Here is a 15,496-nt window from a genome sequence, read left to right as displayed (position 1 = left end):
CTTGGAGGTGCCGCTGTGAATTGTAATGGCTTGACGCGGCCCTCCTTCGCGGACGAATGAATAGCTTGGAGTACGCCATTGGTGTTGTAAATTTGCTAAAACGGCTTTCTACCATCTTCCTTTATTGTATCGCAACTGTGCCTATATCCTGCTTCTTTGAAAAGATGCACCAAGCTCGAGCCAACTCAGCCAGCATTGCTTTTAGTGTGAGAAAGAAGGCACAACTAGGTAGTAACAATAAATTGAGTGTTTGGTCCACTAATCGAAATTGGCACAAACGGAATACAAAATGACGGCAGATGCCATTTATTATTAGTTGATAATATCATCAATAGCACATCCGAGAACCGAGATGTTTGATTGCAAAGCACTAAGTCGCACAACACCTAATAGTGGTTGTCACGTTCTTATTGATTTATTGCAGTTTGTATCAGTAAACTAACTTCTAAAATATGCTTCAGACTCTTGAAATGTTAGAAAAGAAGGAAAACTTGCTAATGATCGTTATCCGATCGGCCCGCCGCCATCGGGCAGACGGATGGTTTGCGTCCCCCTCCCCCCCTCCTCCTCCTCCCTCTCTTGGGCAATTTGGGGAATTCAGTTAGGGTTCTTCCCTGCGTGGGTTCTGCCATATGGCAGCGATTTATGTTTGAATCAGCGCCGTAGGAAGGAGAAATGGGGAGGGGAAGAGGATAGAGTCTGATTGGCGAGCTCCACGGTGAGGCAGGAGCGTAGTTATGTCTGAAGAATTCAGTAGATTCAGAATTCAGAGTTCTGGCCCCTACTCCTTAGTTGATTCAGAGCGCGCGCGAGAGAGTGAGAGCGCAGTAAGAAAGACTGACAGCTGGAGGTGTTCATTCTGCGATGGGAGGGGACCATTCTAGCTGAGTCGAATTGGCGCCAGCCTAGGACGCCTGTTAGACGAAGATATATATGGTTGACGAGGAGGCTGTCTGCTTTGATACCCTGCCGCCGCCGTTGGGAGGGTCAGTGGCACCGTGACAGGGAGAAGGAGCCGTGCAGGGCCTCTCATCTCTTTCCGCCCACTTGCGATATAATTGGCACATATGATACTATAGTTGTTCCACAATTGTACATAAATTGATTAATAGTTGCCTTTTTTCTATAGATATTACTGATGGTTTCTAATATTTTGTTGTGTTGTTTGTATTGGTAAAGTTGAATTGAAGGCAGAATATGCCAGCTACAATTAGTGAGCAACAAAATCAATGGATCTGTGCTTATGTAGGGACTTCAGTGGATAGTAACTGATTGGAAGGGACCATTCATCTCTTCCTGTATACAGGTACTGAAGGTGCTTAATTTGATAATCATGTTCTTACATGTTACGAGTGATTCACCATCAAATGCTCCCTGATAAGAGAACTGCAACTGACTTAGCTACCTCATTGCGATATAATTGGCATGTATGACTTGCCTTATTTGTTGATTGCGGGCTAACTTTTTTTACATCTGACCTTATTAGTAGAACCCTGTCGGTTTGGATACCAGAACTGATGTCATAATATTGACTGATCGAAAATCAAAATTGTCAATAGATCAAGGAAGTGCCCAAGCTGCCTATCAGAGAATCAAGTCCTTCATTGTAGGTCTATATACATAACAACATTTTTCTGCAAATGCCATCACATAATTACTTATGGGATCTAAAAAATATTACTGCCACCAAACATCTTAGGCATTATTTTCTTTTAAAGGCTGAGAGTGGACTGTTTTATTCATTCTGATACAGCAGTGGCTGAGTAATCTTTATGTAGTCATGAGTCATACAAATTCAATCTACTATCTGCTTATGGAAAAAAAATTCTAGGCATGAGTCATTTACAGGTAGCCAATGGGACATCTGTTCTCTTTTTGCTTTGTGCAGTTTATAATTGAACCCCACCTGAGGGCTGAGGGTGCTGGACAGATTCATGGTATACATTTGGATGTTCAGGTACAGCACTTTTCTACAGTTGTAAGGAACTTTTTGATGAAAGTATTTCTGTTGATACAAATTATTGTTGTATAAACTTCTGTAAGTTACTATCTATGGATACACTGCTCCAGTTTCCAGCCCCTCAATTTCTCAAACCATCTTTTATGCATTATTTTCTTCCAACCTGCAAAATATTACTTTCATCAAACCATCTTTATGTATTATTTTCCTCCAAAGGCTGTTTTTTTTTGTGGTGCATATTCAGGCATTTCTAGAGCAAAAACTATTGGACCTTTTGTTTTTGTTGTTGATAGGACTGTGTGAACTTCTGTAAGTGGACTGTTCTAGTTATTTTGTTTTCACTCTTTCTGATATAGCAGTGGCTGAGGATCTTCAGAATATATCATCATTGTCACCTTGCTCTTACTTTTGGCAATAAGCAAGGCCAACCTTTTAACTCTGAATTTGTAGGAGCGAGAGCGATAGACCAGTGTTTATGTAGTCTTATTCCATGAATTAGCACTGTCAAGGTTTATGTAGTCTTATCTACTATGATTATGGAAAAATTTATAGGCGCAAGTCATTTACAGGTGAGGAGTCAACAGAGCATCTATTCTCTTTTTGCCTTGTGCAGTTTATAATTGAACTTGACCTGAGGACAGGTTCATGGTATGCCTTTCCTGTGAAGGTGCACTTTCCCTAGTTGTAAGGATCTTTTTGATGCAAGCTGTCTCTTGGTACAAATTATTGTTGTTTAACTTTTAAACACTAGCACTTTTCACTGTTTTATTTTATTTTATTTTACTTTATCTTGCAATACACTGTTTTCACTGTTGCCATTTGGCCAGTGTTACACATGCTGATTCTAGGAAGCTCTAGCTCCCAGCCTCTCTCTAGCGTTTGACTATCTATTCGCTGTGAGTTGTCAGCGGTTTGTGTTTGGATCCCCTCGACCTCCGCGCTGTTCCCTGCGCATCCCGATCGGCCTGTCGCCATCAGGCAGACGGATGGTTTGCGTCCGCAACTCCCCCTCCTTCCCCCTTTGTTGGGCAAGTTCGATGTTTTGCATTTGCGATTTGGGGCATCTCAGCTAGGGTTCTTGCCTGCGCGGGTTCTGCCATTCAGGAGCCCACACATGGCAGCAGTTTGTGTTTGGATGCGATGGTTCGTGCTTGTCACTGTTGTATAATTGACAGTTGCAGGTTGCATTCCGTTGAATTGGTTAGGCCTCTAGCTTTAGGTTGGCCGGCGTCATCCGATCCGGAGGAAGAGGGTGGAATCAGCACAGTAGGATGGAGAAATGGGGAGGGTGAAGATGGCACTGTGTCTCAGGAGCTTAGTTATGTCTGAAGAATTCAGTACATTCAGAGTTCTGGTCCAAGGAAGATACTTAGTGGTGTTGTTGAATTTAATACAACTGAATTGAAAGCAGATTATGCTAGGTACAATTAATGAGTAACAAAATCAATGGATCTGTTCAATTAACCTTTGCTTATGTAGGGACTTCACTGTATAGTGTTTGGGCCATCTGTATGGGAATTCACCTTCTATAGTATTGAATATTTACCATGTCTTTGGAGTTTAGACTTTATTGGCCCTTATATCTTTAAAATGCGAAATTTCTAGGATGCATTTAGGCTTGTAGAGTGCAAACAAAATTGGGTAATTTTTCTGTGAAATCTGCATATCATGTGTAGTGGGACGCCCAGTTTGGTCGCAAATCGGGTAATTAGTGAGCAACAAAACCAATGGATCTGTGCTTATGTAGGGACTTCAGTGGATAGTGATTGATTGGAAGGGACCATTCATCTCTTTCTGTATACAGGTATGGAAGGTGCTTAATTTGGTAATCATGTTTTTACATGTTACGAGTGATTCACCACAAACACTCCCAGATAAGAGAACTGCAACTGACTTGGCTACCTCCTTTGGCTTTGTGAGAGATTAAGAGCTACCTCTTTGGTGTCAGAGAAAGATAAAAACATGTTCTTGAAGTCCAAAGTAGAGCATTGACATAACTGCGAGATTATTGCATCCTTTTATTGAATCTACATATGAGTTCTTTTGCCATCTAACTTAAACTTCCAAATGTAAGGATCGTGTGATCTACCTTATTAGATGATTGTGGGCTGTTTTTTTTTAACACCTGATCTTATCTATGACCCTGCAGGTTTGGATGCCAAGAATCAATCTGATAACATTGGGTGATCGAAAATAAGCATGATCAATAAATCAAGGCTACAAGAATTGTCTTCTGCAGTAACAGTGCTGTTCTTCATTCCATTCTTGTTTATAGAATTCAACTGTTGACGTGATCAGCATATTATTCTTTTTTGGTGTGCAGCTAAGGTCGTTCTTCAGCTTTAGAATCGAGTTTGAAGAACTTAGGTGTTGAGAAACCGAGTAAAGAGGAAGTGCATAAAATGCCTTGGGAAATTCTAGAGTCCAAAATAGGGAACTGGATCCATTTCTTGCGAATTGATGTAAGGATTTTTCTCAGATTCTTATATGGTGCTACAACATGCCTCTGGTGACGGCACTCTGCTTGAAACTGGAGAAACTTCTTTTTGCCGGGAAACACCAGCTCTGTGACCAAGTTTCCGAGTTATAGCCAATCTTTGAAGGATAAGTGCTTTTCTGCAATAACTTAGAACAGTTTAGCTACTCTACTCAGCTTTCGGGAGGCGATAGAAGATCACCAGAGAAACTGTTTGTTCTGCTAGACATGTATGAGATAATGTGTGAGAACTTCAAGCAGAGGTACACCTTTATTCATTTTGTGCATATCAGCTACTGTCTACTGGCCAGGTGCTGCACCTGTGTGGATAAACAATGAATGTCAAAAAGGCAGTTAAATTAAATTATGTCGGTTCTTGATACAAATGCTAAATCCCTTATGCCGCCTGACTTTTCCCATTGTACCTATTTTAACAGTTTGGTCTGCTTTGACCAGTGGCATCTAGATATTATTAAATGTTGCACATTTTTTCCAAAAAACACTCGTTTCACATTCGACTTATACAAAAATATGACATCTATCACACATGTGACAGCTAGATACCATATTTACATCATTGTAGTGTTTGGGCCATCTGTATGGGAGTTCGCCTTCTATAGTATTGATGAAGAATATTTACCATGTCTTTGGAGTTTATACTTTATTGCCCTGATATCTTTAAAATGCGAAATTTCTAGGAAGCATGTAGGCTTGTAGAGTGTCCACTGGTTGTACTTTATTTTATATATAGTGGTAAGATTTTGGATGGAAATAACTAGAAGAATAATCTTTTTTATTAAATGTGTAGATTGGCAAGATCTTTGTTGGAGAATCATGCTCTCAAATGCGCGACTCTGCACTCAGTCTGACAAAATGTTTGGCACAAATCACACAGAAGAATTATATCATCAGGTATCTATGCATTATGGTTTTTAACCTTTTGCCATCTGACTTCAACTTCCAAATGTAAGGATCGTGTGATCTACCTTATTTGGTGATCGCGGGCTGTTTGTTAACATCTGATCTTATTTATGAACCCTGCAGGTTTGGATGCCAAGAATCAATGTGATAATATTGGCTGGTCGAAAATAAAAATGACCAATAAATCAAGGGAGTGCCAAAAACTGCCTATCGAAGGAAACTGTTCTTGATGACATTTGTTGCTTCAGAGCATCAAGTCCTACATTGTAAGGACGTGTTCGGAAACAGCCTAGATTCACGAAACTCTGTCGGTCCGGCTTCCCGCAGCAACTCTGGCATCCCGAACGGAGCATAAAACGTTCGGCACTGCTCTGGGTTCAGCTTGGCCGAAAGCCCATTTCTTCGGGCTGGCCTGCTAAAGAATACTGAGATACTTCCTGGGCTACTGCTCAAAGAAAAAAGAAGATACTTCCTTGGATCGTGGCTGGAGCCTCGTCATCATCCTGGAATGCAAATCCACTGCCCCAAATCATCAATTGGTCCCAAATCGATTGGAGGACAGGGAAGGAGGAAGTGAATTGATTTCTTCAAGAACAGGGAAGGAGGAATTGAATTGATTGGTCAGTTGGTTTGATGCGTCCGTGGGCTGATGCGTTACGACGAGCTCGGGGGAGGAGGAGGTCGGGGACTCGGTGGGCGGATCTGCAGCCGGAGGAGGTCGGGGACCCGGCGGCCCGATCAGCAGCCGGAGGAGATCGGGGGCCCAACGGCCGGATCTGCACCCGGAGGAGGTCAGGGACCCGGCAGCGGCACGACCGTGGGAGCTTAGTAGCTGCGGCGGGTTGAAGGGTGTGTTCGGCAGTGGGAGCGCCTCGGGCCGGGGCCAGTGTGGCGGCGACCGGAGTCGAGGATGGAGTCGGCGCGTTGGGCGGCGGCGGAGAGCCCCGGCTCTCGGTGCGTTGGGATGTGAAGTTGGGTGCTCGGTATCAATCGAACGAGGCAAGGAAGAAAAGACCGAAGCAAAGCGTTTTTCACTTGGCGGTGGCAATCCATCCGTAATTTCGCACTGCTCCACGGTTCGCCGATTTGTGAATCGCCAAAAGGGTCACTCCGCATTTTGTACAGCAAACTGGACCAGCTTCGCGGATCTAGCTTCTTGGAGCTGGCCTGTTCGGCCCTGCTCCGCGTCGGATTCCAGGAAGCTGGAAGCTGGACTGCTTCCGAACACACCCTAAGTCTATATGCATAACAACATTTTTCTGCAAATTCCATCACAGAACTACGTATGGGATCTACAAAATATTACTGCCATCAAACATCTTTCTGCATTATTTCCTTTTAAAGGCTGGTATTTTTGTGTTTCTGGTCCCTATTCAGGCTCTCCAGAGCAAAAACTCTGGAAGCTTCACAGAGGGGACTGGTTTATTCGTTCTGATATAGCAGTGGCTGAGTCGTCTTTATGCAATCATGAGTCATACAGAATCAATCTACTACTCAATGTATTATCTGCTTATGGAAAAATTCTAGGCATTAGTCATTTACAGGTAGTCACAATGGAGCATCGGTTCTCTTTTTGCTTTGTGCAGTTTATAATTGGACTCCACCTGAGGGTGCTGGACAGATTCGTGGTATACCTTTGGATGTTGAGGTACAACACTTTCCCTAGTTGTAAAGAACTTTTTGTTGCAAGTTTTCTGCTGATACAAATTATTGTTGCATTATGTATAAACCTCTTTGGTGTCAAAGAGAGAAACATGTTCTGAAGTCTAAAATAGAGCATTGACACTTGAGACTATTGCATCGTTTTATTGAATCTAGATATGAGTTTATTATATCATCAGGTATCTATCCATTATTGTTATTAGTTGTTTGCTATCTAACTTAAACTTCCAAATGTAAGGATCGTGTGACCTACCTTATTTGGTGATTGTGGGCTGTTGTTAACATCTCATCTTATTTATATAACCCTGCAGGTTTGGATACCAAGAATCAATTTGATTATATTGACTGACCAATAAGCAAAATGGTCAATAATTCAAGGGAGTGCCAAAAACTGCTTTCATGGACGGAAACTGTTCTCGACGGCATTTGATTCTTCAGAGAATCAAATCCTACGTTGTATGTCTATACCTATCATTCAAACACCATTTTTCTGCATACGCCATCACAGAACTACTTATGGGATCTACAAAATATTTCTGCCATCAACCATCTTTATGCATTATTTTGTTTTAAAGGCTGGTATTTGTGTACTTCTGGTGCATATTCAGGCTTTCCATAGCAAAAAATCTGGAAGCTTCAGAGAGTGGACGGCTTACTCACTGTAGCAGGAGCTGAGTCGTCTTTATGTAGTCATGAGTCATACAAATTCAATCTACTATCTGCTGATGAAAAGGAAAAGAAATACCTTAACATGAGCCATGTAGTCAATGGAGCATCTTTTCTCTTTTTGCCTTGTGCAGTTTATAATTGGACTCCACCTGAGGATACTGGACTGTTTCATGGTATACTTTTGGATGTTGAGGTACAGAACTTTCCCTAGTTGTCAGGAACTTTTTTATGCAAATCTTTCTGTTGATACAAATTATTGTTTTATAAACTTTAAATGCCACTCCCTCCATTCCTAAATATAAGATGTTCTAGCTTTGTCCTAAGTCAAACTTCTTAAAGTTTGACCAAGTTTATATAACACTCTGCCAGCAACTATAACTCTGAGTTAGTTTGATTAAATCCATCATGATATATATATCTCTCTCCATAGCATACTTGTTTGATAATTTGGATATCAGTACATCTTTCTATAAACTTGGTCAAACTTGAAGAAGCTTGACTTAGGACAAAACTAGAACAACTTCTATTTAAGAACTGAGGTAGCGGTGTTTTGCACTGCCATGTTTTCTTTTGGTATCGATACACTGCTCCAGAAAGATGTGCTCAATGCTCCGGGGCACTGGACCGTCAGGCAACAGCTTCTTCAAATCATAGACATCTCAAGACTGAATATTAAGATGATTCACACTCCTAGAGATAACAATGCTGTGGCTCATCAACTTGCTCACAAAGCCAAGAAATTTCAGGGATGCAGCCCCATTTCCCAAAAGGGAGCATAGAGGTTCTTTTTGTCCTCTTCTTCAGATTTGTAGTTTTTTTTCGAGAAAACGCAAAAGCTTTGCGTTCTCGAAGCCTTGAATCTTTTGGGCTTATCTCTGTTCTACGTTAATGAATAAAATCTTTCCTTTACAAGGACATAAAACAAAATTTGATGCTATTGCTGGGGGAATCAGAGAGCAGAGAGCAGGGAAGGGAATCGATTTGCGACCTACTGTTGTATGCGTTGACTACAACAACTGCTGCTTTCTCTTCAGTTTTTTTTATCTTGTCAATTGGTACTGATGCTTTGTTGATGGTTGTTGTTTCTACACGATGGTATTACTACTTTTTAACACCGGTTAAATGATATACATACACACATACTTACAACCTCTACAGAACACGAGTCGTGGAGCCTTGAGATTAACAAAGTCACAACTGGACAGCTATTTAAATCATAATCTTATACTTCCTTCGTCCAATAAAGGATGTCTTAACTTTGACTAAATTTGAATGCATCTATACACTAAGTCATGTCTAGATACATGCAAATTTTGACAAACTTGAGACATATTTTGTTGGAGGGAGGGAGTAGTTGATTTCAATAATATAAATTGTGGTAGATTGAATAAACTAAAAATATTTTATTACAATTCTAGCCGTTTAACATACATCAGTTTGAAATCTAGTCATTTGAAACATAGCTATTTAGTAATATGGTTAGAAAATATAAATAAAATATGGGAAAGTAAGACTGGATGCTATGCGGAGAGGAGAGGGATTTGGGAGAATTTTTTTTTTCCTACAGGGAGTCCTTTATATGAGAGCATCTCCAATAATTCACCTAAGTGGTTACAAAAAACATGTCATGTACTCCCTCCGTCCCATATTAAGTGACAAAATATTACATGTATCTGGATGCTTTTTGGGTATAGATACATCCATATTTGGACAAATTTGAGTCACTTAATATGGGACGGAGGGAGTAAGTATTTAGATGATGTGTAGGAGAGATGATGAGCAAAGAGAAGGTAATGGTTACTAGGGGAGAAACAACTTTCATGTGCAGCAAGACATTGAGTAATTCCGGCCGGAGGGTTTAGTTACTAAACAACCAATTTTGTAGATTCCACCCTCTCAAAATTATATATTACTCACTACATTTCTTGTGAGATGTCTAGCTTTGTCATAAGTAAAATAATTTGAGAAAATTTATACTCCCTCCGTCTCATATTAAGCGACTCAAATTTATCTAAAAATGGACATATCTATGTACTAAAATACGCCTAGATACATGTAATATTTTCGGCACTTAATATGGGACGAAGGGAGTAGAAATATGTGTGAATATCTACAACATCAAATAAGTATACTATGGAGATACGTGTAATGATGGATTTAATAAAACTAATTGTAAAATTAATTAAACATTAATTTTTTTGTTTAGAACAAACCTAGTATTCCCTCCGTTTCATATTAAGTGAGTCAAATTTGTCTAAAAATAGACGTATCTATATAATAAAATATGTCTAGATACGTGTAATATTTTGGCACAGAAGGGGGGAGTATATCTTATAAAAAGAAAAGGCAAGAATAAATATAATTTTTTACAACAAAGGAAAAAATAATATTTTTAAAGCAATGAAGATTTTTTTTTTGCTTAGAGCATCTCTAGCCGCACCCCCTATTTGGCGTCCGGCGCGGCCGATTATAGACCTTTGGGGGGGGGGGGGGCAAAATTAAAAAAATGGGAATCCGTCGCTTCCTAGCCGCGCCCCCAATACCAAATTCCTAAAAAAATTGAACTTCGCGAAATTTGATAAAAAAAATAGTAAAAAAACCTAGCTGCCACCTACTTGGCGAAATTTGATAAAAAATGGAGGTTGTCCTACCAGGCGTCGTCGTCTTCCTCCTGGCCGGCAGGCTCCTCCTCGTCGCTGTCTAGCACGACGACCTAGCCGTGGCGGCTCGCCTTCTTGGCCTGCTCCTTCTCGTGCTCCGCCTTGCTTCAGGCAATGAGCTCCTCGCTGGCCTTCTCCACCGCTTGCCATGACCAGGGGCTACAGGTAGTCATACCTGAGTGGGTTGGGAACCATTTTGGCAAACTAAAATTCCAAAATGGTTCGCAACCCAATTTGGGATAACCACTTTTACACTCCCAAAAGGTACTGATCGTCGGTGGAAACAGGCGATGCTTTTATAGGCGGGGAATGCGGCCCGACGAATGGTGTGAACACGGCGAGAAATAGACGCCGGGAATGTGACCGCCATTTACTCGCCTTCAAAGTCGAGAAAAGAAACCGGTGAAGACGATTAATGGCCGCTGACAGGGCGGATCCGCCGCAATAACGCGTGAAGCCATAACGCATGAAGCCGGCGCCTCCGCTTACCTCCCCATGAGTTGGGTTCGGTTTAGGGGCGCCGACTATTCCATTGGTCCGTGCTGGCGCAATCAATTGGAGTAGCCGACTGAATCGGGTTTTTTACGCCTGTGCCCTCGAGCCTGTTTGGGGGACCTTTAGAGGGCGCAGCTGGAGATGTCAGCTCGGCCTGCCCTCCCCACGATCGAGCGGCCCAGCGCAGCCCTGGCCCAACGGCCCAACCCGCCCAAACACGTAATCCCGCACCGATACCAGCACCATCTTTCCTTCGGAGGCCGGTAACGACAACTCCGCGTCCCGCTTTACCCCTTCTTCTCCCCCGCCCCGCTTCACCACAAGGTCTCAGCGCGACCGCGAGTCCCCGCCGACGAAGCTACCGCCGTAAGCCGCCGCGACCAGGAGAGAAGCGGTCAAGTTCCGACGTACTACACATCGACCCATCTACTCGACTGCCCCGATCGAACCCACCGCTCGATTTTGACCCCCTTGCTTCTCTTTATTTTCCTCTATCTCTAGCAGATTCAATCCGAGCGGAGCGCGATCCGGTAGCTCGGCGGCCAGCCATGTCTGGCGTGTTCGGAAGGGTGTTCGGGAAGTCCAAGGAGCAGAGCCAGGCCTCCGCGCTGGCCTCCATAGACAAGCTTAGCGAGGTAAATAGATCGAGAATCGATTGATCCCCTCTCTTGTACTATTAGATTATATACTTGGGGGGTGTGGGGTTGCCACTTGCCACCGTAGTATGGTAGTTCAGTGTAATAATCTTTTGTGTAGGCCATGTGCATATATGGATGTGGGTAAGATTAGTTGCAATTTTTCATTAACTTTGTGATGATTAATGGTGAAGGATGATACCTTCATCTACTTGGAAGCACCATAAAAGAACCGAAAACTCTTTCTTAAAATGGTGCCACTTGCAGGCTATATGGTTTTAATCAGTGAAATTGTGTGGAAGGTTGATATTTCTATTCAGTGTGACCGCTTTTTTGGCTGGAAGGTGTGGAAGATAGAAACTTAGCTTTTTTTTGACTTGCTTCTTTTTAGTGGGACCTTTTCAGTGCTGTAATCACTCATTACCGAAACAAGAAAAAGTAGAAAATAAGGTCAATTTACTTAGGTCTTCTTACTCCTCTGGATTCTAAACCTCTGAATCATTCAATGCATGGAAGGATTAAAAGCAAGTGGTGGATATTTTTCCAAGCTGAATTCAACTATGTATAACACATAATTGGATATCTTAACTGTTCCATGTTGCTTGGATAAGTTTCCTTTCGCACAACACCTAATAGTGGTTGTCACGTTCTTATTGATTTATTGCAGTTTGTATCAGTAAACTAACTTCTAAAATATGCTTCAGACTCTTGAAATGTTAGAAAAGAAGGAAAACTTGCTAATGAAGAAGGCGAACCTTGAGGTTGAGAAGGCCAAGGCGTTCACCAAAGCCAAGAACAAGAAAGGTATCTTGTACCAGTGCCAAGAAATTCATTGATACTTCAGGATAAATTCCCCAAAACTGTCTTCTTTTTCATTCTTTTTGGGCCACTGCATGATGTTCTATCCATTTGAATATAAAGATAGTTTCAGTGATAATTAATTGTGCCCGTGCTGCCTTCTGCTGTTGTGCAGCAGTCTTTTTTTTAATATTCTAGTCTCCTAGTATTAGGTTATTTGGTGAGCCACTTGCCACCATTTAATTAATTCGTCCAGATGATTCGTTATGTCATAGAAGTTTTTCTTTGGATATGGAATACATCTATAAATCCTTTTCATCATGACACTATTTTTTATGGGTTAGCTATAACCACCGAATAATGTTTTTCATGCTTTTCTCCTGTGGTCTATGCCCCCTTTTACTAAATAGACGTTATAACTGTCATTACCATTTAGATGAATTCGGTGCTCCTCCTCCCTTTTCAATCTTAGGCTAAAAATGCCTCACCTACCTAGAGAATACTAGTAAAGTGCAATGCACATGTCAACTAATACATGAATAATTATTGGTGAGAGAAATTGTCCAAATGATCGGAATAATTTAAATTCGTGGGATTGATTTGAAATTAATTGAGGGTTTTGATTTTAATCTTTCCAATTTAGTTGCTATGTGAAACTAATGAGATTGATTTGTAATGAATTGGATTCTTATAACTGATGAGTCAGGCTGCTGGGTATACTAGTGACATCATGGGTAATTAAAACGTGATTTACATCAGACATCATTGAAGTGACGTGGGATGTTCGGTTTGGCTGAGATCTTTTGGATCCACCTCAAATCTTGCTTTTAAAATTTTAATAGTAATAGAGATTATGACTTCCATCCCACAATTCCATGCTTGCTCCTGATAATTGATATCGTCTAAAAACAGATATCCCATCTTTCCTTCTTCTGTTCAGCCATTTATGTTTTCTGCTGCATACTGTTTATTGTCACCACACGGCACGAGTTTTCACTTTTCTGAAGCTAATGAATTCTGTTGAGGAGAATGGATTAACTAATAGCTATGAACTTTTCTTTGTTTTAGCTGCAATACAGTGCTTGAAGAGGAAGCGGCTATATGAGCAACAGGTCGAGCAGCTTGGGAATTTCCAATTAAGGATACATGATCAGGTGAAGTCGCAAATGACAATTTAGTTCAATTTTCATTGTTGACTTGCTACTCATATAGTCTGATTTAGTATTCATTGCATTACTTTCTGTTTCTTTTCTTATTGTAGATGATAATGCTGGAAGGTGCGAAAGCTACGACAGAGACTGTGGATGCATTGAGAACCGGAGCATCAGCAATGAAAGCTATGCACAAATCAACGTATGTAGCAATAAGTATTATTTCTCTTGAAGCCAATTTCTTATACGAGTTTTTTTGTTTCTAAGTTAGCTTGGATGTTAGGTCATTGGATTTTGTACTTCCCTGCGGTTTTCATCTAACATATTGATTACTGACTTAAATGGTACTCCCTCCGTTCCATAATTCTTGTCTCAAATTTGCCCAAAAATGGATGTATCTATTCATAAAAAGCGTCTAGATACATGTAATATTTCGACAAGAATTATGGAACGGAGGGAGTACAACAAAGAAGGTCTAGTGACCTGAACAGACATAAGACGAAGTTGTTTAATTACTATAGTTGGTGCAATAAGAAATTCTCAAGGACTTGCAGTGCAATGTACTTGGAGTTAGAGTTTATCTCGACTTAAATGTGGCAATGTATTATTTCATAGAATAAAGTTCTGCACAACACCATAGAATATAAATAGATTTGTATGTTCCTAAGTTTTTGCATCAACAGTAGATAAGTGTTATCGACAGTATCACAGTAGGACTCTGCAATGCTGCAAACACTGTGCATACATGTCAGATTGGTTAGTGGTTTTCTTTGCGGTAGGGTAGTTCTCTATAAGCTGGCCGGTTTAAATCGAGTTACAAGTATTACAGCTACATTGCCATATTACCCTTGTGATTATGTAACTAGTTCAAATCAGGAGTCTGACTATCAGAACAATGGATACTTCTGCGTCTTTCGTATGCTTCTTTTCTTTTAGCGGTTGCTTCTTGGTCTGCGGGTATTGTGTATACCTTGATTTGCTTCTCAAGGCTTCTCACATTAACGTGGTCATTTCCCAGAAATATTGATGATGTTGACAAGACCATGGATGAAATCAACGACAATATGGAGAATATGAGACAGATCCAGGACCTATTATCTGCACCTATTGGAGCAGCAAGTGATTTCGACGAAGTATGTCTCTCTGTCTCTTCTCAGGCATGCACATATTCACCAAATTAAAAAAAAAACTAACCTTTACTGCATTGGACAGGATGAGCTGGAAGCTGAACTTGCGGATTTGGAGGGGGAGGAGTTGGAGGCAGAGCTACTAGCACCTACCACGACTGCTCCTACAACTGCTCCAGTGCGTGTAACTGCCCAACCAAGTCGGACCCCGGCTCAGAGTAGTAAAACTGAAGATGATGAGCTAGCAGCCTTACAAGCAGAGATGGCTATGTAATTAGGTACCTCCCCATCTTCTACCTCTGAGTCAGGTTTGAAGTGTTATTTCGTCTCATTTAGTGAACTGCAAATTAAACCACTCCCTAGTAGCACAACTGCACAAGCTTATTAAAACTGCAATTTGGGAGAAATTACCTACATGATTATTAAAACTTAATAAGTTCATGTCACATGGTGCGCCTCGTACCTGTCATTAACAGGGTGTTTCATATCACAGTTTACATGTCTTGGTGTGGTCATGTTTAGAGACCAAATACTGCAAATATGTTGGGACTTCGGTGTTTTCATTCAGGTCTTCCTTGGAAGACTTCAGAGTTCAGACAGAAACAGCTGCTTCTCAACCTGACCACATATGTACGATATTTGTTTGTAATCAAACTTCTCGAATGCACTATTGAGGATATTATCAACTAATAAAGGGCATCTGCCGTCATTGTGTATCATTTTGTGCAAATTTCATTTTTAACGTCGATTAGTGGACCAAACACCCACTTTTTTTTATTACGTACTTATGCCTTATTTCTCACACTAAAAGCAATGTTGGCTGAGTCAGCTCGAGTATGGCGCATTTCTTTTTTCAAAGTAGGATATGGGCCATGTTGCCATACAATAAAGGAAGTCGGACCCCTGCTCAGAGTAGTAAAACCGAAGAGGATGAGCTAGCAG

General features: G+C 41.1%; 1 protein-coding gene across 2 annotated transcripts; it reads left to right on the top strand.

The window, feature by feature from the left end:
* Positions 1–11,089: 11,089 nt before the first annotated feature.
* LOC100834174 (vacuolar protein sorting-associated protein 32 homolog 2) lies at positions 11,090–15,273 on the top strand. 2 transcript variants are annotated; one of them, XM_003563594.4, is made up of 8 exons: positions 11,090–11,250; positions 11,348–11,478; positions 12,183–12,282; positions 13,345–13,430; positions 13,538–13,629; positions 14,446–14,560; positions 14,640–14,832; positions 15,048–15,273. In XM_003563594.4, the coding sequence occupies exons 2-7, from the start codon at positions 11,392–11,394 to the stop codon at positions 14,826–14,828; spliced, it is 669 nt and encodes a 222-aa protein (XP_003563642.1). In that variant the 5' UTR covers positions 11,090–11,250; positions 11,348–11,391; the 3' UTR covers positions 14,829–14,832; positions 15,048–15,273. The 2 variants fall into 2 exon arrangements, with proteins under 2 accessions (XP_003563642.1, XP_010227522.1); XM_010229220.2 differs by having other exon boundaries at positions 11,093–11,250; positions 11,345–11,478.
* The last annotated feature ends 223 nt before the right edge of the window (positions 15,274–15,496 follow it).

Source organism: Brachypodium distachyon, chromosome 1 (genome assembly GCF_000005505.3).
Source record: "Brachypodium distachyon strain Bd21 chromosome 1, Brachypodium_distachyon_v3.0, whole genome shotgun sequence".
Taxonomy (NCBI): Eukaryota; Viridiplantae; Streptophyta; class Magnoliopsida; order Poales; family Poaceae; genus Brachypodium; species Brachypodium distachyon.
The sequence above is the reverse complement of the archived record's forward strand: the minus strand, read 5'-3'. Positions and strand labels throughout refer to the sequence as shown.

Excerpts from the sequence above, each read along its gene's own strand:
- LOC100834174 (XM_003563594.4), top strand. The coding sequence starts at position 11,392 with ATGTCTGGCGTGTTCGGAAGGGTGTTCGGGAAGTCCAAGGAGCAGAGC. Across the intron at positions 11,479-12,182 it reads CCATAGACAAGCTTAGCGAG|ACTCTTGAAATGTTAGAAAA; the intron begins GTAAATAGATCG and ends AATATGCTTCAG. Across the intron at positions 13,630-14,445 it reads AAAGCTATGCACAAATCAAC|AAATATTGATGATGTTGACA; the intron begins GTATGTAGCAAT and ends GTCATTTCCCAG.